The sequence below is a fragment of the Sciurus carolinensis genome, chromosome 2 (genome assembly GCF_902686445.1).
Source record: "Sciurus carolinensis chromosome 2, mSciCar1.2, whole genome shotgun sequence".
In the NCBI taxonomy this organism is placed as follows: Eukaryota; Metazoa; Chordata; class Mammalia; order Rodentia; family Sciuridae; genus Sciurus; species Sciurus carolinensis.
In genome coordinates, this window is record NC_062214.1 from 166,234,608 (window position 1) to 166,260,550 (window position 25,943).

Below are 25,943 nucleotides of genomic sequence, written 5' to 3' on the forward strand. Positions count from 1 at the left end.
TATTGTGCTAAAATACATATAACATGAAATTTATCATCTTAACCATACTTGAGAATATATCTCAGTGATATTAAATAATTTACAATGATGTTGCAGCCATCACCACCATTCATCTCCAGAGCTCTCTTCATCTTGTAAAGCTGAAACACTGTTTCCATTAAAAACTGGCTCCCCGTCCTCTCGACGTCCTCTATTCCCCTGGCAACCATCATTCTACTACTCTACTACTGAGTTATACCCCCAGTCCTGTTTCTTTTTCTTTTTATAATAGTAGTCATCCTTAAGGATATGATGTATTATTGAAGTAATGATTAGTGATATTTAGCATCTATTCATGTGGTTATTGGCCATTTGTGTATCTTTGGAGAAACCTCTGTTTAAGTGAGAAAGGTGATTTTTGAATGTCTGAACACACTACATTCTGGGATCTTACTCCGTTAAGAATTGTTATTCCTGAGAGGTAAAAGGTGAAATCCAATGACATAGAGTCACTGTTGTCTGTTGAAGTTGTTTTCAGGGGGAGGGAGGGAGAAAGGGAGAGAGAGAGCAAGAGAGAGAGAGCACGCCAGAGTTAGGCAGCAGACAAATGTCCAGCAGTTACTTCTCAACCAAGAGCTAAGGCTCAGTCATGTGTGAATAGCATGGAAAAAGTATTCTCAGTTTAGAACAGGAAGCCACACAAAAGGATTCACACAAAAGGATTAGAGAACACTGTGTGCAATGGGATCTTTAGTTAGAGATGTAGGAAATAATGTTTGGGGGAAACGGCATGTATTGAGAAGACTCCTAGAGAGGCCTTCCTGATCACCCTATAGGTATTGTTGCCAGCCACAGAGTCCAGTGGTATTACAGGTATCTCTTTTATGGTCTTTATAGTTCCTATTATCCAAACCCTCCCTCCTTCCCTCTCTCTCTCTCTCTTTTTGGCTTCCTTATTCTCTGTTAACCCATAGCATATAAGCTACATGAGGGCAGGGATCTTTTGTTTTTTTCTTTTAAGGCAGGGGATCTCACCAGTCCTGTTTAGATGTAACTACAGTGTCTGGCATAGTGCCAGGCATATCACAGATGTTGATAAAATTTGCTGAATTAATGAATAAATGAGCTAACTTAATTACATTGTATTCTCTCTGTATTCATTAATTGCACTTACATTCTCTCAATTTTCTGATGTTTGCATATAAGCATAATGAAGAAGATCAACAGGAAGTCCACCAATAAGCAAGATGCCCTCTGCGCCCCACCCCCTCGCAGTTCAGGAGATCTTCAAACTATGTTGGATGGAGGAGAGTATGCCCCTTTTGTATCTCCTCCCATGTTAGAGAGCAATTTTATTCAGGTAAATAAAACCTGGGCCCTGAATTAAGTACCAATAACCTCAGTATTTAATTTTCTCCAAGACAACTGAAAAAGTTGGGAGGAAACTTGTCTTAAATATGGTAAGAGAATGTGTGCTAATATTAAAGGGAACAGTTTGGGGACTTCAGAGAAACTGAAATAATAGCAATGTTAAAGGATCATTCATTTCAAATGTTCCCAACAAACTCTTAGTAATTCTGTCCTGATGCTGCCTTTATTGCATTCTAACATAATATTCCCAAAGTCACACCAAGGTGACTTTTAGAACATTTTGTCATAGGAAAACATGCAGATTACTTTTTTCTTAGACTTACTAGATGTTTTAAAGAAAAACATCTGTAACAAACTAGGGATTAAAATGAATCTTAAACTCAGCTAGTATCAGGGAGAAAAGCTTACTTTTTTCTAAGACTGTGCCTACATTGTGAATGAAACTGCTTGTCAGTGCATCTGAAAGCTGTGCTAACTCCCCTCTAACATTCAACATTAGAATATTCAGTCAAAGAAGTGGAGAGAGGAGCTCAGTGGTATGGGCCATACCTCTAACTTCAGAGAAATGCCTCGTCAATGCCTAACAGTCCACACTGAGCTCTAACTCCAGTACATTCCAGCAGCTACTCAGCTGATTCCACAGAGGGGTGACAGGGAGGATAACAGACACTTCTTCAAAGGTAAGGAGACTTCACCTCTCCTACACATGTTTTGTGCACTGATTCCTGACCTAGCATGACCCCCCCGCCCCAGTATACTACAGCAGGAAGTGAAGCCTCCAGAAACATTTGTTTCAGTGACAACTCATGATCTGATGCTCTTCACCTTCTACATATTTCTTTCCTACTAATAATATTTTACTTTTTTATACGCCCTTTTCAAATTACTGTTGGCGTATCTCATTGCATGACACTTGCCCTACACTGGGGAAATAGCCGTCTACAGATTAGACACAGTCCCACATCATAATTTGGTAAAAAGTCATAGCCTTCAAGATGCACAACCTTTCCTGGTCACCTTGTCTTTGGCAGCAAGCTACTTAATTTCCTGACTTGATGGGTTCAAATGAAGAAACAAAACAAAACAACAATAAAAAATAAAAAATAAAAAACACAATGATCTCAAATGGAGTGAAAGAGCCCAGGGTGCCAGCTTACTCCAGGAGACCTAGGTTCCCTTTTTGCTCTCACAAGACATCATATTCAGTCAGAGCAGTGACAGCCTCCAGGAACACAAGAGAAAAATCTTGTCCTGCTGTGTTCTTGTGAGGACTAGGAAACCTTCCCAGAGCCACCAGGAGGCCCCCCACCTGCTTCTCACTGGCCAGGCCTGCTCCACATGCCCCTGCTAAAATTAGTCATGGGCAAGGGGAAGGGGGTCCCAAGTCAGTTTAGGTTAATTGGGATTTAACCCTAGAAATGATTCACCATCTCTGAGGGGTGGATAATGAACAAACCCAGGATGCTGTTAATCAGGAAGAGGAGAGGCCCAGCTTTGGATAGATCATGAGTAGTGTGGATCACAACGTCTTTCAGAATATATTTACTTATAAGTGGTTTATTTTTAAATTAAACCAGTTATCATACAACTGAGAAAGCAGAGTAGCTCCTTTCTGGTTTCCTTCACATCTCTGTCTACCCCTTTTCCAGTCTCTTCTTTTGCTAACTAGCAGAGATGTTATTGCCCAAGGTTCTTGGACTTTGGGGTTTCTACATATACTGTCTGTTCCTATGCCCAGAAATTTCTCTACTCTACTAGTCAGTTTACCTCCCACATTCTTCAGGTGTCAGCTAGAAGTCCCTTCCTCAGAGGATATTTCCATGACCCCACATCCAAGGGTGGGCTGGAGTGAGCCTATTGGTAAGTATTCAGGAAGTTTACAAGTTGGTTGTTAAGTCCTGCCATCATCACCATCATCATCATCATCATGATTATTATTTTATTTATTTATTATTAGAAACAGGTATTGCTATGTTGTCCAAGCTGGCCATAAACTCCTGGGCTCAAGAAATCCTTCTGCCTGAATTTCTTGAATAGCTGAAATTACAGATGTATGCCACCATGCCTGGCTTAACACAGCCATTATTAAAAATTAAGTTATATTACTATGGATATAGCTCAGTGGTAAGAGTGTGTTCTCTGCATATATGAAGCCCTGTTAAATGTTCTCAGAACTTGTTCTTGGTAACACTTCCTACAGTAATAATTAGTTACTTAAGTTGTTTAATGTTTGTCTTCCCTGGGAGATCCCCACAGATGACAGACTGTGTCTCTTCACTATGGTGTCTCTGAAAATTAACCCAAATGAGCAAAGGAATGAACACATCATGATTCATTTCCCCTTTGTTTCCTGACTGCTCTTTGTTTCTAGTAAGTGAGGCTGTCAGTGCCCTGACTTTCATCTAAAATTCATCTTTCTGTTCTCTGCACTCAGGTCAACAGAAGAGGCGAATCCATTTACCTCCACAATCGAGCCAACTGGGTGACTGTAGGCATTTGTTCTTCGAGTTCCACCCAGGAGACTCCCAATGTGATGCTGCTGGCACATCTGACACCTGCTGCTAAAAAACATTCAGAACCCCTGTTTAAAAGTCTCCTGACATCCCCTTCTACAGGGAAGTTGGTGCTCACAAGGTGAGTTACAAAAAGAAGAGGTTAAGAGTCTCTTAGAAAATATGCAAGATCCCTGTGGAGTTGAAAATGGAAACGCTGATGACGATTACTCCAAAGTAGCTCTCACTTGCATTCCCTAAGGCAAGTGTTCTCAAAGTTGAGGAACATGGTTTGTTAATTTTAAAATAAATAAATAAACCTAAGTAACAAGAACTGATGACTCATAATAAATAACCTCCCAAGAACATGCCTCCTCCCCATGCAACATCCTAACTGCCATCAAAATTAGTTTTCGTCTTGTCTCAGCCAGTCACTTGCTCTACAATGTTGAGCAAATCACTTAAACTAGACACAACTTTTTTGGAGTTAATTAAAATGGATAATTTCTCATGAAAAATGGGTGACATTCTGAATTTTAGTACATCAGAGGTCTAGGCACATGATTAGGATGAGATGACTCTCAGGAGTCCTTCTTCAGAACTATCTGGGAAAAAAAATCTGTCATTCTGAGTCTCACTCTTCAAACTGTTAGAAATATAAAAGGAAAGACTTTTTTATAGGTCTTCAACCAGGTCTCCGGATAATGTTACATTTGCATTCATTTGCAGGTTTCTCCCTCTGCAGTTTGTTACTCTTTCTGTGCACGATGCTAAGAATATGCGCCTCAAATTGAAGTTGGTGAGTGGTCGAGCCTACTATTTACAGCTCTGTGCTCCTGCATATAAACAGGAGGCCTTATTTTCTCAGTGGGTGGACCTCATCTCCCTCTTGAATCGTGAGAAAATCAAAGTTCCCAAAGCATCAGAGGTCTCAAGTTTTTCAGAAATCACAAATAGCACAGATATCACAGGTTCCATGGACATCATGGACATTACAGAGTTCTCAACTATACAGAACCCACATGTGTACACATGGAAAGAAGCCATTCATGTCATGGAGAGCATAGATTTCTCAGAATTTGTAGACGTCACTGATGTCACAGATGTGACAGATGTTCCAGAAAATGAGGTCCCAGAGGTCTCAGATATAAAAATTGTCACAGAAGTCACAGAAGTCATAGAAGCCATAGAAGACACACATAGCTCTGATGCCTCAAATGTCTCAGGAGTCACCGTGGTGTTTGAAAATGATGACATAATAAGGGCCAAACTAGAGGAAAAGGTAGGTGACATGGAAGATTTTCATTCTTTAATAATCAATCATTAGAGCAATAAATGAGGTCATAGTTCTCAGTTGGGTGACATTAAATGTTAAAATGCTATGGAAACTTCTCTGAGTGACCAAAGTTTAAAAATGAGACCTGATCCCTAAGACCTGGTGTAAAGGAGTTGTAAGAATCTCCTGAAATAGGCAGTGACCATCCTTACTGTCAAACATAACCCAGTGCCCAAAAGCTATGGTGTAATGGAAAGAACTGAGAATGCAGAGTCAGAAGACTTGGGTTGGATTCTTAACCTGCTACATATTAGTTGTATGACTTTGGCTAACTCACTGAACCTACATGATCTTCCATTTCTTCACCCCTAAAATGAGGCTATTACTAAAAGAAAAAAGACTTTTTAATATACATAATATATGTTTTATATATTTTATATATTTTTTATTTATTTATAATATATCTTTATATATTTATTTATATTTATATTATATATTTATTTTATATATATTTATATTATGTATTTATATTTATTGTACATATTTATATATATTAATATAATATATATTTTAAATATATAGAGAAGTAGCCAGTAACTTGAAGGAAGGAAGGAAACTTCACTAGGTGAAGTCCAGGAGGTTGAAAAACACAGAGCCATGTCCAGGTTAATTCAAGTAGGATGGAGCATAATATATGTGGAGAATATTAGAATATAGGATTGAAAAGTTGCTTGTAAACCTTGAGTGCCAAGTTAAGAAGTGGAGACTTCACTCTGAAAACCTTAACTAAGGACTATATAAGGGAATGAAGGAGGTGTTTTTGTTTTTGTTTTGAAGATCAATCTGATGACAGGATGCATTATAGGTAAAGAGATCAGTCTGAAGAAAACTGCTAAAATTTCTCCACTAGGTTCACAATAGAAATAGATCAAAGGGTGAGGACAGATGTTTTCACAGAAGTTGTGCATAAATAATACTAGAAATATTTAAAATACTCTTTTTTGCTTATTTTACAATCTATAGACATTATACTGCACAATAGAATATCAGAACTTGCTCCTCCTATTGACCAGCATCTCCTATTTCTCCATGCACCGAGCTCCTCAAAAACATATTTAACCCATATAACTGTTAATTAAAAGAATAGACACAGACCTAGCCTCAGTAGCACGTTTGTAATTCCAGCTATTTTGGAGGCTGAGACAGGCAGAGGATAACAAGTGTGAGACAAGTCTAGGCAATTTAGTGAGACCCTATCTCAAAAAAAAAAAAAAAAAATGCTGTAGGTGTACTCAGTGTAGAGCACTTGCCTGACATGTTCAAGGCCCTGGGTTCAATCCCCAGTACTACAAAAAAAATTAAAAATTAGAAGAATAAAAACCGTCATTAGTAAAAGTGTGATCAACTGGGAATTTGTAGAGATTCATAGTGTGAATGAGAATTGGGTCAGTTTTCTTGAAATGATTATGAATCAAGAACCTTAAAAATATTTGTACTTTTTGACAGAAATGAAGATTTAATTACAAGGATGTTAGTTATGGGCCATGAGTGTAGCTCAGTGGTAGAGCATACTTAGCATGCATATGGTTCTGGGTTGGGTCCCCCACATATGCATACACACATTAATCATATCTTATGTTTTCCATGCTTATAATAATGAAAGCATGGAAGCAATTTAACCATCCACCAGAAATAGCTAAATACATTTGAACTTACGAAGGGTAGGTATCATGTTTATCTTGTTTACCTGACAAGATCATAGGCACTCAGTAAAAATTTGTTAAATGAATTACTATTTTGTAGTTATTACAATTGTTGAAGAATGTTTCTTGACCTGGAAAAATGTTTATGATATAAATTTGAGTGAAAAGTGAATAATATATTCTCTAGGCTGTGAAAATACATTTATACACACAGAGAGAGAGAAAAAATATGCCATATTGTAAATAAGCAGTTCATCTCTAGATTATAGGACTATGGACCACTTATGTCTTATTTATGCTTTTTTGAATTCTGTTTCCTACATTAAAGATTAATAATTTTTAATTAGGAAAAATTCAAGTGGTTTTACACAATTATCCATGACAGGAAGAAAATGCTTATAGTAATGAAATGTTAGGTGAAAAATATAGGCGACAACTTCAAAATGATTTAAAAGCAGATATATAAAAGATAAATAAATGAACAAAAAGATGGGAATTAATTGTGCTAGAGGAACATCTATTTTTGGACAGTGGCTTCATGCAAGGAATGGTTTTCTACCTTTCACTTTATTCCTTAGAGGATTTTCCAAATATTCTATAATAAATATATATAGCTTTCATTTTCAGGGGGAAAAAAGAAAGTGTTATCTTTCAAAATAAGATTACTACATAATTTTTAAGGAAATATAATAGAGGTAATGGACCAGGTAGGGGCAATGGGAGCAAGAAGGTGCAGATGTGAGGGATGTTAACACAGGCTTTGGGGCTCACCAACCTGATGATTCTGAGGCCTGAATGAGAGGTTCTGATGTGATCTGTGAGTGGGAGAAGTGGTACAGTAACAGATTCCAGGAAACTAGGAGAATGGGGAGAGATTTTAGGGTATTAGATTTTAGGTACAGGCTCTAAATCTTTTGAAAAACAAACCCTAGTATTATGAGCCCCAAGCCTCTGTCATCTTTTAGTTCCTCTTAGACTAATAGACTGGCATTTCCAGAAAACATTCCTTGCCCCCACAATTCACAGACAAGAAATGCTATAATTCTAAGTGCTGCTTGTTTTATGTGAGGTGACTTTGGTGTACATGACAACATGAGCTTTTGAATGTACTGTCAGGCTGTAGTGGGGCAGGCCCTGGTTCCCACACTGACTGCCTCTAACTCCTGTGGACACTTGGTAAATGTGGATGAAACGTTACTGTACTAGATACTACTCCATGATATTTCTATATCATAATCTTCTATTACCTGACTTACTATTGCTTTGTCATTTTCAAAGGAAAAAGTGGAGATCATTGTGAAGCCTGGATGTCTACGAGATACAAAAAGTAAGAGCGAATTCAAAGAATCCTCAAAACATGTCACCATCTCAGACATAACACTGACTTTCCAAGGTGAAAAGTGTTTTCAAACTACTTTGACTCCAGTAAGAAGTGAGGCAAACATATCCAAAGAAGTGAGTGACAAAACCTCTGAAGAAAAGACAACTGATCTGAAAAACACAGCTCTCAAGGCGGAAGACTCCAGGTATGTAAGGCAAGAAAATGTCGTGGGGGTTTCTAAGATACAAAGCAATGTAAATAGGTGCGTGCTTTAAAGTCCCTGTAATTGAGCCATTTGTCTCTGAAGAATCTCAGGGACAGGTACAGTGTAATTGCACAATGATATAGTAACTCTTAACTATCCACATTTGATTTGACCTTGGATAATTTTTATTTTTAAACCAGTTTCTTACACCACTCAGTTGATATTCTGGCTGTTGGCCTGGTGGCCTGTGTTTAGAAAATAGAATAGAATCACAGTGTTTATATTTTGAAGCTTGGGACATTGAATTCTGGAGGGATTGTGGGTACATTTTCTTTTATCTTTATACCTTTCTATATTTTCTTCTCTATACAGCCTCTATATATTTCATATATTTCTCTATACTTTGCACTAATGAAAATCTGAAAAACTGTAATTCCGATAGCTTTATTGCAAACTTGATTGCCAAAAAAACCCAACCAAACAAAACAAAACCAGCTTGGGCAACAAAGCAAGACCCCTATTAGTAACAATGAAAACGAGGAATGTAAATATATATATTTTTTTCCTGTTTTCCCCTGTTTTTCCCACTCATATATATATATTTATATTTAAAAGGAATTAACTAGAAAACTTTTAAATAATTTGAAGTGCTAAAAAGATGAGTTGATTCTTCAAAAAGAGCAATAAAACTGGACAAAACTGTCTAACCATTGGATTGGCTAATTCCTTTTTAAAGTAAAATTGAAAAATGTAAAAAGTAAAATGTATTGAGAAGGGCCAAATACAATTTTGTTTCAATAACTTGAAAATGCTAAATTAGGTTAAAAATTTTAAAAAAGCAAAATTGATACAATCAAATTGAGAACTGAAGAAATAGGAAAAAATTATCAAAAAAGCTCTCATTAAGTAAAAGACATAATTTGACTTTTCCTGGACAGTTTTTTAGACACTTTAAGAATTGTCTCTATTTTATGTATTGTTTTCATTTAATATAGAAATATAGAAAAAATATTATGTTTCTTGTTTTCACAATTTCATGAAGCAAATAATCTATTTGGATTATAAAGCCAGGTAAAAATAATACAAAAAAGAAAATTCTAGTTTAGTCTTATAATAAATACTAATTTCTTAGAATCTCAACAGGCAAAACACAACAAACAGTATAAAATTAAGGAAATGGTTAATATTAATCATATAAATATAACAGAGCAGAAATGTTATGGTAGTTTAGACATATGTAACAAATTTATATATTTTGTTTGCATTTTACAGTACTAGGGATCAAACCTAAGGGGACTCTACCACTGAACTACATCTTTAGTTCTTTTTATTTTTTATTTTGAGACAGGGTCTCACTGAATTACCAAGGCTGACCTTGAATTTGTAATCCTCCCGCTTCAGTTTCCAGAGTAGTTGGTAATAGAGTGTGCATTATCACAGAGGTCTCACAAGTTTTTTTTTAAATTAACAAACCAAAAGAATACTGAAAAGTGTACCTGTATGATTACACGAATGGTATGAATCTACATCGTGTACAACCATAGAAACAAAATGATGTACCCCATTTGTGTACAATGAATCAAAATGCAGTCTGTAAAAAATAAAAAAAGAATACTGAAAAGAGAATGTATTTTTCAATAGTAACAGCAACAAAAATCAAATAGTGAGGGTGATAAGATGACTGATTTTAAAAACACAAACTTAAATGTTAGAAATAAAGGACAACTTGGAAAAGGAAAAGAGGCTTTCCTTCTGGGTCAGTAAGTTTAAGACAGCAAAGTTGAAAAGACATCCTCAACTGATATATGTATTTAATATTAAACCAATGAACATCTTAACAGGGTATTTCAAGGAAATTATAAAATTATAAAAAACTAGGTGTGACGGTCTATGCCTATAATCCTAGCAGCTCAGGAGGCTAAAATAGGAGGATCTCAAGTTCAAGTCCAGACTCGGCCATTCAGAGAGGCTAGGCAACTTAGTGAGAAGCTGTCTGATGTGGCTCAGTGGACAAGCGCCCCCTGAGTTCAATTCCCAGTACTCCTCCCCCGCAAAAAAGAATGGTAATTATGAATAAAAGATTTAATATTCTAAGAACAGAATGGAATTCACTGATACTCACTTCTAGGGACATTTATAGGATTTAGGATTTAGTCAGGACTAAGAGATTGATGAAAAAGTTCTATAGATTATTTTTCTTTTCCAAGACCATGAATTTCAATGACACTTTGTGTACTTTTGGAAAACTGAAAAAAAAAAAAAAATTAAACAATGAGCTTGTTCAATTCGGCCCTTAGATTCACTAGTCTTTAGAATGTAAATAAAGCAATTTAAATCTAGACAAGATAAAGAGAATACGGACTTAAACTTTTCTATACTGTCAGTTTAGGTCTTTTAGAAATGAAGGATTTACTTTATGAAGCATTTATATTCCTTCCTATACCTTAACAATGGTGCTACATGACTGTTTTAAAGAGAATAGAAGGTTTTATTTTAATCTGCACCTATTTTTTAAGGTATACTTACTTTATACCCTCAGTCTCTTGAAAACTTTTATTATTAATCTCATTCAAATCACCAGATCAATTTTGGCACAGGCTATATGAATACTCATTTACAAACTCTTCAGAAAATTACTACTATATTTTTCCACGTTTTTTATTGGTGAATTATAGTTGTACATATTGTTGGGATTTGTTGTTACATATTTGTACATGGCACAGTATAACAATATAATTTGGCCAATATCACTCCCCAGCACTTCCCTCTCTCTGTCTTCCTCCCAGCCCTTGGTCCCTTTCCTTTGCTGATCCCTCTTTGATTTTTAGGAAAGCCACTCCCACCTTTGTTTTCCTTTTTCCTCTCTAGCTTCCTCATATGAGAAAAAACATGAGTTTGACTTACGTCACTTAACATGATGGTCTCTAGTTCCACCCATTTTCCTGCAAATAACACAATTTCATTTATCTTTATGTCTGACTAAAACTCCATTGTGTATATATACCACATTTTCTTTATCTATTCAACCATGTAGGCTGGTTCCATAGTTTGGCTATTGTGAATTGTGCTGCTGTAAACATGGTATGCATGTATCACTGTAATAAGATGACTTTAATTCTTCAGGGTAAATACCATTTACCCTAGAGGTTTTGGTTTTTTTTGTTTGGTTTGGTTTGGTACTAGAGATGGAATCCAGGGGTGCTTTACCACGGAGCTACACTCCCAGTCCTTTTTGTTTTATTTTGAGACAGGATCTTGCATTGAACTTGCAATCCTCTTGCTTTAGTCTCCCGAATTGCTGGGATTACAGGCATGCACCACCATGACTGACTCAGTGTAGTTTCAACTTGCATTACCCTAACTGCTAATGATGTTGAACATTTATCATGTATTTGTTGGCCATTTGTATTTTTTCTTTTAAGAAGTGTCTGTTAATTCATTTGCCCATTTATTAATTGGGTTATTTGCTATTTGGTGTAAAGTTTTTTGTGTTCTTTATGTATTCTAAATATTAATCTTCTGTCAGAAGAGTAACTAGCAAAGATTTTCTCCTATTTGATGGGTTCTCTCTTCACATTCCTAATTGTTCCCTTTGCTGTGAAGAAGCTTTTTAATTTGATGCTGTCCCCTTTATTAACTCTTGGTATTATTAACTCTTAAATAGGAATTTTAGGTGTACTATTGAGAAAGTTTTTGCCTGAGCCTAAAAGCTGGAGTGTTGACCCTATGTTTTCTTCTAGGTATTGTGTAGTTTCTTGTCTAATTCTGAGGTCATTTTGAATTGATTTTTAAGGGCTTAGTTTCATTCTTCTACATATGAATAATCAGTTGTCCCAGAACTACTGTTAAAAAGGTTGTCTTTTGCTGGGCGTGTTGGCACACAACCTGTAATCCCAGCGGCTCCAGAGACTGACACGCAGGAGGATCGAGTTCAAAGCCAGTAATGGCGAGGTGCTAAGCAACTCAGCAACTCAGTCACACCCTGTCTCTAAATAAAATACAAAACAGGGGCTAGGGATGTGGCTCAGAGATTGACTGTGTCCCTGAGTTCAATCCCTGGTATCAACCCCCACCCCCAAAATAAAGCTGTCTTTTTTCCAATATATGTTTTTGGCACCTTTGTCAAGGATCAGATGACTGTATCTTCTGTATGGGCTTGTCTATTTGTCTTCTGTTCTGTACCATTGGTCTGTGTGTGGTTTTATGCCAGTACCATGCAGTTTGTTATTATAGTTCTATAGTATACTTTGAAGTCAGGGTATTGTCATGCCTCCAGCATTGCTTTTTTAGCTTAGAATTCCTTTGCCTATTCTGGGTATTTTATTCTTCCAAATGAATTTTAGGACTGTTTTTTCTAGTTTGTTAAGAATGTCATTGGTGTTTTGATAGGGATTACAATTGAAACTGTATATTGCATTTGGTAGTACTACCATTTAACACTATTATTTCTGCCTATTCATGAACATGAGAGGTCTTTCCATCCTCTGAGGTTTTCTTCAATTTCTTTCTTCAGTGCCGTATAGTTTTCATTATACAGTTTTTTGTGTGTTAGTTTGTTTTGTTTTTCTCACCTTTTCACCTCTCTGGTTAGAATTATTCCTAAGTGGTTTTTTTGTTGTTGTTTTTATTTTTGTTTTTTGAGGTTATTGTGAATGGAATTGTTTTTGTGATTTCTTTCTCAGCAGTTTTATTGTTGTTATATAGGAAAGTTATTGATTTTTGTATGTTAATTTTACAAAATTAACCTGTTACTTTGCCAAATTTATTAGCTCTAGCAGTCTTTTAGTGGAGTTTTTTTTTTTTTTTTTTGGATCTTCTAGGTATAGTATCATATCATCTGCAAACAGTGATAATTTGACTTCTTCCTTTCCTATTTTTATTCATTTTATTTCTTTCTCTTGTCTAATTGCTCTGCTAGAATTTCTGCTACTACTCACTTAAATAGGAGTGGTAAGAGGTGGATATCCTTGTCTTGTTCCAGGTTTTAAAGGAAATATTTTCAGTTTTTACCCATTTACTATGATGAGGCTTGCTTTGAAATTCTCATACATAGCCTTTTTGATGTTGAGATATGTTGCTTTTATCCCTGGTTTCTTCAATGTTTTTAACATGTATGGGTGCTGAATATTGTTGGAGGCATTCTCTGCATCTATTGAGATTAATAAGTGATTTTTGTCCTTAATTTTGTTAATGTGAATGAATTACATTTATTGATTTGTATATATTAAACAATCCTTCCATCTCTGGGATAAAACCAACTTGGTCATGGTATACAATCTTCTTAAATATTCTTGAACATGATTTGCTAATATTTTATTAAGTATTTTTACATCTAAGTTAATCAGGGATATTGGTCTGTAGTTTTCTTTCCTTGATGTATCCTTCTCTGGTTTTGGTGTAAGCATAATGCTGGCTTCATAGAATGAATTTGGAGGTGTTCCATCCCTTTCTGTTTCATGGAATAATTTGAGGAGTTTTGGGATTAGTTCATCTTTGAAAGTCAGGTAGAATTCAACTGAGAATCCATCTGTTCCTGGGCTTGCTTTATTATTATTTTTTTCTTTCTTTCTTTCTTTCTTTTGTTAGAAGCAAGTCAGGCAGAATCACTTCTATGTTTGCTGTGTCTTCTTGATTCAATTTTGGAAGATTATATGTGTCAAGAAATGTATTAATTTCTTCTGGGTTTTCCAATTTATTGGAATATAAGTTTTCAAAATAGTCCCTAATGATCTGCTGGGTTTTTGAGATGTCTGTGATTTCTCCTTTTTCATTTCTAATTATTTCATTAATTTGGTTCCCCAAATTAATGATTTGGTTAGTTTAACTAATAGCTTATCAATTTTGTTTATTTTTTCAAACAACAAACTCTTTGTTTCATTGATCCTGTATATTGTTTTTTATTCTGAAATTCATTGATTTGGGAGCTGATTGTAATTATTTCCTCCCTTCCTGGTTTGGAATTAGTTTGTTCTTTCTTTTCAAGGGTCTTGAGGTGCCCCATTAGGTTGTTTATTTGGAATCTTTCTGATTTTCTTGTGTAGGCACTCATAGCTATACACTTTCCTCTTAGAACTGCCTTCATAGTGTCCCAGAGGTTCTGGTATGTTGTATCACCATTCTCATTTGAGTCTAAGTTTAAAATTTCTCTCTTGATTTCTTCAATCACCACTTATTATTCAAGATTATTGTTTGGTCTTCATGTGTTTATATAGTTTCTGCAAGGTTTGGTTATGTTGATTTCTAATTTCATTCCGTTACGATCTGATAAGAGACAAGGAATTATATCAGTTTTTTTCATATTTGCTAAGAGTTTGTGGCCTAAAATAAGGTCTATTTTGGAGACGTTTCCATGAGCCTCTGAGAAGAAAGTATATTCAACTGTTGTTGGATGAAATAGTCTATCGATGTCTGTTAGGTCCATTTGATTTATAATATTTTTCAGGTCCAATGAATCTTTACTGAGTTTATATCAGGATGACATATCTAATGATGAGACAGGTATGTTGAAATTACAAAGTATTATTGTACTGGAGTCTATCTGGGACTTCAATTTGAGTAGTGTCTCTTTTATGTCATTAGTTGCACCCACATTTTGAGCACAAATATTTATTATTATTATATCTACTTGTTAGATTTTTCCCTTTACCAATATGAAATGACCCTCTTTGTCTCTTCTGATTTATTTTGGTGTGAAATCTACTTTATCAAATATGAGAGTAGCTAATCTTGCTTGTTTTGGGGCTCCATTTGCATGGTATATCAATTTCTATCCTTTCACTTTCAGCCTGTGGCTGCCTTTCCACTTAAGGTTCATCTCTTGCAAACAACATATAGTTGGGTCTTGTTTTTTTAATCCATTTTTCCAGTCTATATCTTTTTATTGGAGGGATGAGACCATTTACAGTCAATGTTATTACAGAGAGATGTTTATTAATTCCTGCCATTTTAATTTATTTATCATTTTTAATTTGGTCCTGTTTCTCATTTGCTTAGCTACTCTTCAAATTAGATTTGTTCTTTTGTGAGCTGTAAGGTTTGTTTTTTATTTGTTCTATGTGCAGTATTTAAGTTCTGAAGTGCTGGTTTAGTAGTCACATGAATTCTTTTAGTTTTGGCTATCTTAGAAGGTTTTTATTTCATCTTCAATTTTGAATGATTGCTTTGCTGGATATAATAGTCTTGGTTGACAGTTATTTTCTTTCAGGACTTGAAACATATCATTCCAAGCCCTCCTGGCTTGTAGAGTTTGTGCTGAGAAATCAGAGGGGATTCTGATTGGCTTGCCTCTAAATGTGACCTTTCTTGAGGTTTATAAAATCTATCCTTCTTCATATTTAGGCATTTTAATTATAATGTGTCATAGAGACCTTCTTTTTTGATCTTGTCTGCTTGGGTTTCTGAATGCCTCCTGTGTCTGGGTGTCTGTCTCATTCTCTGGTTTGAAAGTTTTTCTGTTATTATTTCTCTGGAGAGTTTACCCATTCCATTAGCCCACATCTCACAGCCCTCCTCAATTCCAATAATTCTTAAATTTGGTCCCTTAATATTGTCCCAGATTTCTTGTATATTCTGATCCTGATTACTTTTTTTCCTTTAGTACTGCCTGAATATTCAAGGATGTCTTCCAGCTCTGAGATTCTGTCTTCAGCATGGTCTACTCTATTAGAGAGACTTTCAACTGGACATTTTATTTGATTTATTGGGTCTATCATTTCCAAGATTTCTGTTTGGTTCTTTTTCATGATTTCTATCTCCTTATTAAATTTTTCATTCATATTCTGTACTGACTTCCTTAATTCATTAATTCATTCAGTTGTTTTTCTGTGTTCTCTTAGAGTTCATTGCTGGGGATTGAACCCAGGGTCTTGTGCATGCCAGGCCAGCACTCTACCAACTGAGCTATATCCCCAGCCCTATAATGATTCTTTTGAATTCCTTATCTGATATTTCATATTCTTCAATATTTTGGAGGTTATTTGCTGGTATATTATGAACTTTAGAATACATTGGGTTAGCTTGCTTTTTCATATTTCTTATATTCATTTGGTGGGTTTTATGCATCTGTTGACAGAGATTTCTCTTCCACTCTATGTGTAGACCTTTGTAGGGCACAGTCTTCACTTCCTAAAGTGTCCTAGAGTGATCTGAATTGACACCCCTTATAGGTGTTCAAGAGCTTTTGTGTTATTTCTTTCTGTTTTTGCTATAGCAATGACTATCCATAGGTAGAACCTGGGGGTTCACACCTAGCTGTTTCTACTTGGGGCCTGGTCATTATCTTGGGTTCATCTCTTCTATTCCTTATATTAAAGTATAGCTGAAGATTGAATGTCATTAATTTGTGCATAGAGCAAGGTGCACTGTCTTTTAGTTGAGTTTAGTTCAGCAGCAAAGTTTCTACCCTGTGAACTTGTAGTGACACTGTAGGTTCCTAGCACCTCACAGAATAAGGGAAAATAAACAATAACCACAACCAATGCAAAGAATATAACCACAACCAATGCAAAGAATATACAGCATTAAACTAAATCCTTGGTTTCTACAATGACATCTATAATGTTCATTGCCAAAAACACAAAACAAAACAGAAATGGGTAGGGCCAGAAATTGCCAACAGCAAAACCAGTAAATATGAACTATATCCAGCATCAAAGTAAATAACAGGTGTCAACTATGTCATTCATAGCAGTAATAATTGCAACAACATTAAGGTGGAGACAGGAGTTATATAAACTAATTAGTGCTAAAAGATGGTAAGAATACAGTTAATTAAGAGAAAAGAAAATGTGATAGGTAGAAAAGAGTTCATAATTTCAAAAAGTGAACAGAAAGAATGCAAAAAATATGTAATGTGATGGTTATAAGGAAGGAGAAGAAAAAATAGAAATAACAAAGAGGTATAAAAGAGAGAACATTAGAATTTGTCTGTTAGCAGAAGAAAAGAGAGAAAGAGAAACAAGAGAAACTGACAAATGAAAAACAAAACAAAAAATACTAATCAAGACCCCTAAACCTCAAAAGACAAAACAAGGAAAAATAACTACATTTTCAAAATGCTAAATATGAGGAAAAAAAGAAATATGTATATATGTACATGAACAGTCAGCACAGCAAACACATACACAAAAACAAACAAAACAAAAAGAAAAAAGATTTTTAATAAAAAATTAAGGAATCATTTCAACTGAGGTGGCTAAAATAGTCAATGAGAATAGATGGACACTGTCTATGGCCAACTGTCTTTCTTTCCATTTCTTCTTGAGAGTAAGGACTGGAGGTTATTAACCACTTCCTCTTTTTTGTGTTGCTCACCAACCTGCCAGTTGGAGTGACCTAAGACTGAAACTGGTTCAAATAATTCTCACCTTCTCTTCTCCTCCCTAGTATGAGGTAGAATGGGAAGGGAAGTACTGTCAGGTGGAGTTTTGTCTGCAGAGACCAGATCAATGCATTCCAGGGAGGGTTGGAGGGTGCTGCTGCAGAGTTCCATGAGTGGAGTTCGAACAGGTAAGGCGTAGGTCTAATAAGGACTCAGAGGCTTTGCCTGGGTGGTTTCTTCTTTGGAGAGATTAGATCAACAAACCCCTGGGGTGTGGCAATTGCCAATCTCTGCTGGGAGTTTGAATCTCAGGAGCCTCTCAAGAATTCTACTTGTGGGGTTGGGGAGCCAATCCTTCACCCCGTCTGCTGCCCACAAACGCAATCTTTTCAGGCTTCCCAGGCTTAGTCCCTGAATATATTCACATCTGCCCATTCGGATTCCTGACCATTTCAGCTAGTCAAGTGAGCCACCAGACTCAAAAGAAGTGAGTTGGGCTCCCCTTCACTTTTCCAACTGAATCCCCCTGAGTAAAATATTCTCTGTGCCTGTTTTGCTCCCATTCTGCAAGGTACTCCCTAGGCTCTACAGAAGGTGGTAGGCACTTGCTAGGACAGTGTAGCCATGTTTGCTCAGATCTGCCCAGCTCCCACAGCAGCCGGTGTAGTGTGGTTACCTCAGGATGGCTCCCACCTCAGCTTAAACGGCCAGCTGGGAAACAAAGGACACTTTTCAAGCACCAGTTCACAGTTGCAGCCTCTGGATCAGCTAAGGACAGGCTGCTTTTCTGATTTCAGGGTTTTCTGTAGTAAATCTTTCCATTGTGTTGCTCTCTGTTCCCCTTCCCTCTGTGCTGAACCAATGCCACTACCACTGCTGTCACAAACAACTTGACTCCAATGTAGTCTTTCTTCTTTGCTTAATGTGCCCAAATTTCTGAGTCTCTAAGATACTCTAATTATCCAACATTGAATTTTAGTGAAATCCCTTTTTCACCTGCCTTGCAGAGAAGTACAGTACTTCTACTTGAATCCTGAGCCACAGAGCAACTAGGAGTGCAAGCCTTCCTTTAGTCTGCCATCTTGAATCTTTCAGAAAATTACTATTTTAAACTTACTTCCTAAAAGATTAATTTTAGAACTTGAACTGGATATATTTGCCTGATCCCTTAAATGGATCATAATTATGTAACTTTTCCTCCCAAACTCTGTGTTTTACTCAAGCAGCATATGTCAAAAATATTTATTGAAAATCTGGCCAATAAACAAGGATCTGATGAAAATTAAATGACTTATATAACCTTAAAGCTCTAAGAAAAAGAAAAAAAAAACCAAGGAGGAAAGAAAATAAAATTAAATGACTTAAGTTTATATTTTAGCATGCTAATGACATTAAGAAAATAAGTATTTTAACTATTGCTACTTTTTTTCTTTTAAATCAGGGGTACTGAAAAAGAAGTTTCTTATCCAAAGTCATTTCTAAAAGTTAAATTATTTGAAAAACTGACCACTAATCTCCTGTTTAATCCAATAAGCCATAAGAAATATTAATAAGTATACATAAGATATGTTCTTTGCCTACCAGATTCCCAATTGTTGTCACCCCTAGCAAGGGGTGAAGAAGTTAACAGAGATTGGTGGCTTCTCAGACCATCCATTCCAGAATTTATTCCCAGATCTCTATGAGACCTTATATTCCCAATAAAACTGATTTATTAACTTAATCCCCTGAGTAGCAGCAGTTAGTATCTGTCTCTGCCCAGAGGGAAGGGCTAATAGGCAGCAGGACTGGGGATGCCAGCAACCTCATTGAGTGACTGGAAAGAAATGCAATAAAAAAGATTGTATGTTATTACATAAAATATGCTTTTATAGCTTTTACAGTTTTGATAATCTGTAAAGAAATAATTTTACTCTAGTATTATAATCATTAACAGCCTCAGCTTGCTAAACATGACTCATTATTATCCACGAAGCATTTAGAGAATGACTAGTTATCTTATACATAGTACTTCTTTTCTAAATATTTGTGGTTATGATGGAAAATTTTTGAAATGTACTGTTTATTTTTACAGGAGCATGAGACCTCATTCACATCCTTCAGGTATGGAACAAATTCTATCACATTTCATTGTGATCTTTGGTGTCTAGGAGTTGCCTCTGGTTCTTGAATAAAAGAGTAGTTAAGAGGAAAGGAATCCATTCTGAGAGTCCTACACTTTCTCAAAGCCTATCCTCACACTACTTTTCAAGTGGCAGGCATTGCTTCACATTTCTTATTCTGTGCTGGTAGCATTTGGTTTTCCATTTACCTGAATTTAATCCATCAGGCATGAACTAATCCAAGACTAGTACAGCAGGAAGAATCCAAACTACAATAATAATAGGATCTCCTATCCTTGCAGATTTGAAAGGGGGATTGTCCACAACTAAATTTTTGGTAAATCTAAAATCAGTTAGCTACTCTTCTTCTCCTGCTTACATCTTTAGCCTTTCACTCACTGTCAGGTGATACTATTTAATGATCTAGGGAGAAGCAGTTTTTTCTTTACATAATCCCTTGTCTAATAAGATAACCTGGAATAACAAACTTTTGACATGAAAGTTATCTTACAGACAAATGTAGGAATCCCTCCATTTGCTGGCTACTAACCCACCTCCAAGTTTCTTTCTAACTAGGGAGATGGAATAGGCTTCAGCTTCAGTTATGCATAAAAAATAGTAGTACAGGACTGGGTGCTGTGGTGCATGACTATAATCCTAGCCACACTAGAGGCTGAGGCAGGAAGAACACAAATTTAAGGCCAGCCTGGGCAACTTAGCAAGACCCTAAGCAACTCAGCGAGACTCTGCCTCAAAATAAAAAAATAAAATAAAAGGGATTGGGGTATAGCTCAGAATGGTCTTGGGTTTAATTCCCAGTATCACACACACACATACACATATACAAATGTTATGGAAGAAAGTAACATTTAACTTGGCTTAAGTGGAGAGGAAAAAAATACTTCAAAAAGCTTGAATATTTTGAAGGCATTTGTAGTCACATTTATAAGTCCTACAAAAAAAAAAAATAAAGAGCAAATGATTATAGGATAGGTTTTGTGCAAATGTGATTTGTTTTTAGGCTTTCCCATTGGACATTAGTGTCCAAAAGTACTGGATAAACTTCATGGTAATATGAGGCCTATGTTCCAATTATAGGTTTGAATCTGAGAACATGGTAGGAAAATACTATTGTTGTTGTATAAAAAAAAATACAAAATTTCATTTGCAGTTTATAGAATTTTTATCTGTCAATTTCTAGTCCAAATTGTATTTCATAAAGAAATCAAGATAATGTTTAGAAATTTCAGAGTTATCTAGTACAGGTAAATATTTTCCTTGGTAGTCTTATAAGTAACATTGTTTATATTTAGTACATTTTATATTCTTTCTGAGGCATTCATTTATTTGGCTGTGGAAATTTGAAATTAATGTAGGATATTGATACTTTATTCTGTATATGACTAATTCTTTCACCTATCATCTGTCACAAACTCAATTTTGTTCAAATTGAACAAGTATTTGGTGACTATATTACATACAAGGCACTTTGGTAGGCTCTGGGAGATATTAAAAAAATAACAGGACATGTTACCTGGCCTTAAGATGTGTACAAATAATATAATTCATAATGTTGTATATACTTTAAAAATAGAGACTATTTTAAGCTCAGGAGAAAAAAATAACACAAAACTGTGAAGCAGGTAGTTTTGGCATTAAGAAAGGGGAAATGAGGATACTACAGATTGGGCATAATGTGAGCTAAGTGAAACAAATAGGATAGTGCAGGGAAGTTCAGTTCAGTTTAGGAATAGGGAGACATGCAGTTGGAAAGCAAGGCAGGAGCCGGATATGGAATATTTGCTAAGAAATTTATATACAACTGTTAGGTAGCTAAAGAGGAACTGCTAAAAGATAGGGAAATGTTAAAATTGGTGTCACATTTAAGATGACACGCTGACTGCAATCTCTGTCAGAGGAGGCCCAGAAGCAGAGACCTGTTAGGAAGCTATTATAACAGTTCAGGTGAAGGGTGCCAAAGTCTTGAACCACATAAGAAGCTGTCTGAACGAAAATAAGAGCAAAAATACACGGTTAACACAAGTTATTGACAGTCCTTTGAGGACAAGAGAAAAAAATTTGGGATGATGGTTGGGAGACAACATGACTAGGAAGTGTAAGTAAATAAAATGAGCTGTGGAAAGGAATCAGCAGAAGGTTGGAAAGGATGAAAAATCAGCTATTAAACACTCAAGTCAGAAAAAAGCCCCAGTTTTGAAATCTAACTGTATCTCCTCTGTTACATGAACATTTAATTTTTCTGGCCCTCAGTTTCTTTAACCATAAAATATGTGTGCACATGGCTCAAGTGCTGGGATAAAAAGGGCATGAATCTCTGTCTCAAGGCCTTTTTGGGAGTTTTGATATTTTAAGCTAATATGTTTGTGACCCTGATGGCCCATCTTTTAAAATCTAGCAGGCAGCTTGAAATAGGGCTCTGGAAATCAGGAGCTAAGCAAAAATACAATGAATGAACAGCAAACTTCACTTTGAGTTTGTTAAATAACAAGGATGATACAATATACAAAATTGGCACACAGGTTTTCCACAAAGCATTAACTATTTTCCATGTTTTGTTTTCTTTCATGTACTTTTTCATTTCTTTCCATCTCTCTCTCCCAATCTTTGTATTTTTTTCTCATTTAGGCTTGTATAGTTTTTCAGTTTTCCCCCTGTTTAGCATTTCTTTCCCCCTTTTCACCCTCCTCTAAATCATTTTTCCCCATTCATACACTTTTGCAAAAGCCAAATCTTAATCTTTCATTCCATTAAATTTAGTCTTAAGTATAGACTAAAAATGAGTTTGTAATTCCAATTTCTATTCTAGGTAGAAACTGGAATAATAATTGCTCCCCAAAATAGTAAATTTCTGGTAGTTTTACACTCATATCTGACTGCCATTCAATGCTAGTTAGGGTCAATGATCTTTAATAAATCTCTCATACTAGTCAGCAGTATGAGAGAATTACTTTTTATCTCTTTAACATAAAGTTTTGGGTAAAATGATACTTCAAACACACTATTTTTATGACATAACTATGTACCTACATGACAGGTCCCAGGCTGAACTTGTCTCTCTGGATCTAAGTCCATCTCTCTCCTTTCTTGACTTTTAGTTTCTTGCTTTCGTAGGCTTTATTTCTCTTTAACTTTTCTGATTTCTTTACAGTGAGACTGAACAATAGGCTTATCTATGATCCCATGGTATTTTTCCAGGATGAATAGAAATGAGACAAAGTATAAAGAGAGAGGAAAAACACTTATGAAATATTGGGAGGTTCCTTCCCACCCCTATATCTTTTTTCCACTTTCCTCTGAAATATTACAAATCATATTCCTTGGAATCCTAAGCAGTCAGGTTCATTCCCTGTTTATGAAGCCTGGGCTAAAAATAAAAAGGGGAAGGATGCCCCTAAAAGGAAACAGGTTTGTGAAATCTAACAATGAACACCACTAGAAAGAATGAAGACATTTTTGATGAGGTGATTAGAACATAATTTGAATTTAAGACCCAAATTAAGTTCTTTCTCCTTCTGTGCCTTTTTCTCTCCTGCTTTTGACCTTTTCTTTCTCACTTCTTCTCTAATGATCTCTTCCACTTTCCCCCACTTTTTACCCATTTTCCTTCCATCTTTATCCTCTCATATCAAATCCTCTTCTAAATTCCTCGACCCTGTGCCTCACCTGTCTCCCCCTTTCTCAGGGGAATGGATGTGAGGAAAGGAAAGTAAAACAGAAAAAGACAAAGTCACCAAAAAATTGTGTAAGAAACCTAAAGGTAAGTAACTTTTAAAAATTATGAATCTCTATAGATTTAAATGATAGATATGATACTTTCAGAAAAAAACCTGATACTTTCAGAAAAAAACTGTTAATGAGTGGAATCTTTTAATAGTAGTAGTGAATATTAGTAGTGACTCTTACAAAAGAGGTAGAACACAATGTTGAGGAGTTTGTAGTGGTTTCTGTCTTAGAATTCATCATGGGTCAAAAGGTAACATCAGCATGAGGAGGAGCAGAGGGAGCTTTGGCAAGACACTGAAAAAGAATTACATGCTGCTACTGCTATAGTGATTCTTCTCATTCACTCACTTACACTTCTTTGGTACCTCATACTCTTTCCCAATCTTTTTTCTTAAAGACCTCTTCCTTTAAAAGAAATGGGGGGCAGGGTCTCATGACCAATAGCATAGAGGAAAGGACCCAGGAAGGGAGGGGCAGAAAGAAAGGAGAAACACTAGGGAATGACATTGATCAAATTACATTGTTATAAAATGGCCATACTTTCAAAAGTGCTATACAGATTCAGTGAAATTCTCATAAAAATTCCAATGATGGGGGTTGGGGATGTAGCTCAGTTGGTAGAGTGCTTGCCTCCCAAGCATAAGGCCCTGGGTTCAATCCCTAGCACCACAAAAAAAAAAAAAAAAATTCCAATGGTGTTCTTCATAGAAATAGAAAAATCAGTCATGAAATTAATTTGGAAAAATAAGAGACCTAGAATAGCCAAAGCAATCCTCGTGAGAAAAGCAAGTACCAAGGCATCATAATACCAGATCTTATATTATACTACAGAGCTATAGTAACAAAAATAGCATGGTATTGGCACCAAAACAGACATGAAGACCAATGGAATAGAATAGAAGACACAGAGATAAACCCACATAAGTAAAGTAATCTCATACTAGTCAAAGGTGTCATTAACATACATTGGAGAAAAGATAGCCTCTTTAACAAAATGGTGCTGGGAAAACTGGAAATTCATATGTAGTAGAATAAAATTTAACTCCTATCTCTCACCCTGCACAAAACTCAACTCAAAGTGAATCAAAGACCCAGAAACTAGACCAGAAACCCTGTATCTGCTAGAAGAAAAATTAGGCCCACACTCCAATGCATTTGGTTCATACTGACTTCCTTAATAAAATTCCTAAAGCACAAGAAATAAAATTTTAAAAGTCAATAAACGGGATGGCAGGGCTGAGGTTGTGGCTCAGTGGTGGAGCGCTTGCCTGGCATGTGTGAGACCCTGGGTTCAATCCTCAGTACCACATATAAATAAATAAATAAAATAAAATAAAGGTCCATTGACAACTAAAAAAATTTTAAATAAGTGGGATGGCATCAAACTAAAAAGCTTCTGCACAGTAAAGGAAACAATCAAGAATGTAAAGAGAGGGGCGGGCCAAGATGGCGGACTAGAGGGCGGCTGCATTTCACGTTGCACCAGGACGCAAGATTCAAAAGAGGAGATAGTGAGAGACTTGGGGCCAACTCAAAGCCGCCGGGTGAGTCTCTCCTGTTGGGGAGGCGTCCCGGATGGGGCGGAAGCCCCGGGACGCAGGGAATTTGTGAAGTAGAGTGGCTCGGCGAGACGCCCCTCCCCCCGCTGGAGCGGTAAACACGGACAACTGGGATCATCGTAGAGGAGGCGGCTCAGCACAGCGCTTGGACTCGGAGCAACCACTGGGGCTCCGGGTGGCTGCCTGAGGAGGAGTTGCATCGAGAGCTGTTTGGACTCAGAGCGACCGCTTCTGAACACCCGGGGGGTTGCGCGGAGGAAGAGGAGAAGCGCGGCGGGTCGCTTGGCCTAGGAGTGACTGCATCAGAGCCACAGGCGGTTGCCAGAGGAGGAGGTGAGTGGTGAGTTGATTGGACTAAAAGCGACAGCTCCTGAACACCAGTGGCCTGCCTGAGGAGGAGCTGCGTGGCGAGCTGTTTAGACCCAGAACGACCGCTTCTGAACACCGGGGGGTTGCCCGGAGGAAGAGGAGAAGCACAGCGGGTCACTTGGTCTAGGAGTGACTGCATCAGAGCCACAGGCGGTTGCCAGAGGAGGAGCTGTGTGGCGAGCTGTTTGAACTCAGAACAACTGCTCCAGAACACTGGTGGCCTGCCTGGAGGAGGAGAGCGGTGGGACGCTTGGTCTAGGAGTGACTGCATCAGAGCCAAGGTGGTTGCCAGAGGAGGAGGCGAGTGGTGAGTTGACTGGACTAAAAGCGACCGCTCCTGAACACCGGTGGCCTGCCTGGAGGAGGACTGTGGTGAGTCACTTGTTCTCGGAGCCACCGCTCCTGAACACCCGGGGGGCTACCCCGAGGAGGAGGAGGAGGAACAGGGCGGGTCACTTGGACTTGGAGTGACTGCCTAGGGCTACGGGTGGTTGGCAGGAGGA

At 36.8% G+C, this 25,943-nt stretch overlaps 1 protein-coding gene across 1 annotated transcript; it reads left to right on the forward strand.

The window, feature by feature from the left end:
* The first annotated feature begins 1,189 nt into the window (after positions 1-1,189).
* On the forward strand, positions 1,190-22,993 carry Garin2 (golgi associated RAB2 interactor family member 2). Its single transcript, XM_047539396.1, has 6 exons — positions 1,190-1,339; positions 3,785-3,984; positions 4,572-5,124; positions 8,100-8,347; positions 19,741-19,769; positions 22,938-22,993. Exons 1-6 carry the CDS (start codon positions 1,190-1,192, stop codon positions 22,991-22,993), a joined length of 1,236 nt encoding a protein of 411 aa, XP_047395352.1.
* The last annotated feature ends 2,950 nt before the right edge of the window (positions 22,994-25,943 follow it).